General features: G+C 39.7%; 1 protein-coding gene across 1 annotated transcript; it reads right to left on the reverse strand.

Annotated features, from left to right (window-relative positions):
- Positions 1-509: 509 nt before the first annotated feature.
- On the reverse strand, positions 510-2560 carry LOC104587974 (rho GDP-dissociation inhibitor 1-like). The gene is made up of 6 exons (XM_010245757.3): positions 1944-2560; positions 1767-1833; positions 1354-1572; positions 1125-1249; positions 960-1041; positions 510-678 (listed from the first exon to the last, which is right to left on the reverse strand). Exons 1-5 carry the CDS (start codon positions 2250-2252, stop codon positions 961-963), a joined length of 801 nt encoding a protein of 266 aa, XP_010244059.1. The 5' UTR covers positions 2253-2560; the 3' UTR covers positions 510-678; position 960.
- Positions 2561-2995: the final 435 nt, after the last annotated feature.

Genomic DNA, 2995 nt, shown 5'->3' on the forward strand with positions numbered 1-2995 from the left:
TCCTTTTTTTTTTGATGGATAAGTGTGAACTTTGGGGTAGTGGGCAGCCCAAAAACTGACAGTCCACTTTCCAGATTGATGGGCCGTCCGTCCTGCAGACAGTGAAACCGTGAATGGGAAAACAATGCAGCCTGGACCGGCCCTAGACCCTTTTCCCATTCATCAAATTTTGAACCTGGGTCTCTCTGAGTCTCACTACATACATGCTTTTTCCCACTCCTTTATTCAAATTCACAAGGCCTGAGTCCTTGTAGAAAAAGGGTCCTTGGACCACCCAGGAAATGACTGATCAGAGAGAGAGAGAGGAAAAGGAACTGTAACATTACTGGTTATCAGGCCTTATCATGTGGGCTCCAAGCTCATAAAGTTATCATCTCATGTTCGTCCTTGTAAAGAGTAATTATTCAATTCTAAGGGGCGTTTCTTACTGGCTATAGTACTAACCCCACAGTAGAACTGTAGAAGTAAATGCCCAAGTCATGACACACAAGGTGAGGAACAAACAAACAAACAAAGAAACAAACCAACTAGCAGAATAAGCAAGCATGTTGTACACAATAGAAACTTGAAATAAAGAAAGAGAGGAAGCACTGAAGAGGCATGCAGATCATGGCGCTTCAATGCCATCAAACAGCCTTGCATCTTTAGGAGCTTCAACTTCAGAAGGTAGATTCAACACTGGACCAAACATTCCCCATGGAAAAACAGGAAACAATAGATCATAAGAGCCCTTGTGTTCCAAAGAATTCAGAACAGAACTTCATATACAAATTCTATCTAAATTAACTACCCATTTTGCTTCAATCACCAACTCTGTCCTAACCATCCTACTGAAGAAATGGGTTATAATAAATTCACCCAGTTGGGTTGCAGCTTTAAAATGGAAGAAACTTCTCTAAATTGGTCATTTAGTACAGTCCCAAGCTACCATGACTGAACTGCAGGGAGAAGATGAAAACCTCAAGAGGGTGATGGCCAATCCTTTCTGATTTCAAAGCTGTAATTCATGTCCAAATAACACTTGCCATCATCATCTACAAACTGAAACACAGAGAAGAAAATGGGTGTTAAGAAATTAAGCAGCTTCTATTTAAAAGATGCCTGATTTCTGTTGGGGTATTTACCTTGGTTCTTGCAGAGTATGAACCCCTAGCAAACATACCAGAAGGGGTGGTCTCTTCTTCTAGTTCATAAGTGTAAGGCTCTTGCTGAGGACTGAAAGTTCCTAGCATCACTCTTGTATTCTCCACTGTCAATAATTGATCAACAACATTTTAGAGGAAGAAAACTCAGACCAGAAGAAGAAAGATTACAGAATTAAACGACAATGAATGGAGAAATGGAAATTTCTACCTCTGACACCAGTCTTCCAGACAGTGTTTCTATACTTGAGCCCAGAGACAATGTTATTGGAGACGATGAAAGAGAACTTCAGTCTGTAGCGGCTTCCGTCCTTGAGGACAAATGCACAGCCCTTAGAATTTGAAGCAAATGGAATTGGTAAGACCAGATCTGGCCGGCCTGGTGACAGGATTGTGAGGCTCAGAATCTTAACTTCTGGTTCTGCATTTTCTGTTCAAATTCCAAGAAAAAAAGTGACAGATCTGCTTGAGAAATCAAATACTGCAGGAACGACAAAATTCACTCTAATTAATGAAATGTTGTACCGAATTTGAACTAGAACTTGGGTGTAATAAAAATTCTCAACTGGGTCTCTGAGAGAAAAGAATCCACAGAATTCTAATTACAGGATAGGATTTGCATACCTCCAACTGCAGATAAATCCACACTTCCAAGAAGTTGTTCTTTCCATCTCCTCAGACTCTCATCATCCTAAAATATAAACTATTCATATCAGCAAAGGGTACCCATTTAAGAAAATGGAGAATGCAGACCAGAAAAACAAGGGAAAAACCAGTAAGAAAAAAAGACCATCATGAGACCTTGTCTTTCTCCAGCTGTTCTTTGAGGCTGAACTGAGGCCCAAGGTCTAATTCTTTCTCAGCTTTCGACTTGGCGTCGTCGTCTTCATCATCTACATCATCGATGCCATCATCGTCATTCTCTGTAGAAGACAGAGAAGCAGAGCTGAACTTCCTACTGAGGTTCTCTGTTTCATCCTCATCAGCTAGCTCTCCCTGTTGTGCACAGTTGTTGCTTTTGGTGATGCTCTTCTCCCCTTCTTTCTCCATTCCAGTAGGATTGAAGGGAATATCCTTGGAGCCAGAGAGAGCTCCCATAACAGCCGACATTTTGCAGAAAAAACCCCAAAAAAAGCAAAACCAGAAAGGGAAAGAGAGGAGAAAACAGAGAAGAACAAATCTTTGTTCAACGTCTGCCCTCTTATCTCCCCCAAAGAGGCTATTTGGCTGGCTTCTCTCTCTCTCTCTCTCTGAGGAGGATGAAGGTGATGGGGTTTCGTTGTTTTTGAGGGTGGGTGCTGGCTAGAGTTGGAGTTGGAGGGAGTACCTTATCTGAAGGAAAACAGCAGTTAGAAGATGACTAAGTTTGGAGGAGAAACCGCTAAATTTGGGAAGGCAGGTCGCAGAGGGTAAACTCTGTCTCTCTTTTTGGATTGTTTATACTTTATATTTTGGGTTGAGAATGGATGATGATGATTATTATTATTATTATTATTATTATTATTATTATTATTATTATTATTATTATTATTATTATGCGTAAGTTGCATGTAGAGAAACAAGAGTGAACTTAGTGAATTAGTTCTTGTTCACGAGATGAACAGTTTCTCTCTCTCTCTCAATTTCTATACATATCCATACATATATACACTCAAGTAATTCATAATGGATGTTTCTTTGAGAGAAAAAAAATGAAAATGAATGATAAGATGGTAAGCAAATAGGATGTATCCCTTTAACCACCTCCCCCTTCCCCACTTCCCACCCAACCCATGAAACAATTGATTAAAAATAACAAAATTAAGTCTATATAAATCATGAACTCTTATCTTTCTCATTTCTTCTTGTCAATT

The sequence above is a fragment of the Nelumbo nucifera genome, chromosome 1, assembly GCF_055504915.1.
Source record: "Nelumbo nucifera cultivar China Antique chromosome 1, China Antique-T2T, whole genome shotgun sequence".
In the NCBI taxonomy this organism is placed as follows: Eukaryota; Viridiplantae; Streptophyta; class Magnoliopsida; order Proteales; family Nelumbonaceae; genus Nelumbo; species Nelumbo nucifera.

Coding starts and splice junctions, on each gene's coding strand:
- LOC104587974 (XM_010245757.3), bottom strand. CDS start 2,252: ATGTCGGCTGTTATGGGAGCTCTCTCTGGCTCCAAGGATATTCCCTTC. Junction 1,834..1,943: donor AACAGCTGGAGAAAGACAAG/GTCTCATGATGG, acceptor TTTATATTTTAG/GATGATGAGAGTCTGAGGAG. Junction 1,250..1,353: donor CTGGAAGACTGGTGTCAGAG/GTAGAAATTTCC, acceptor AATTATTGACAG/TGGAGAATACAAGAGTGATG.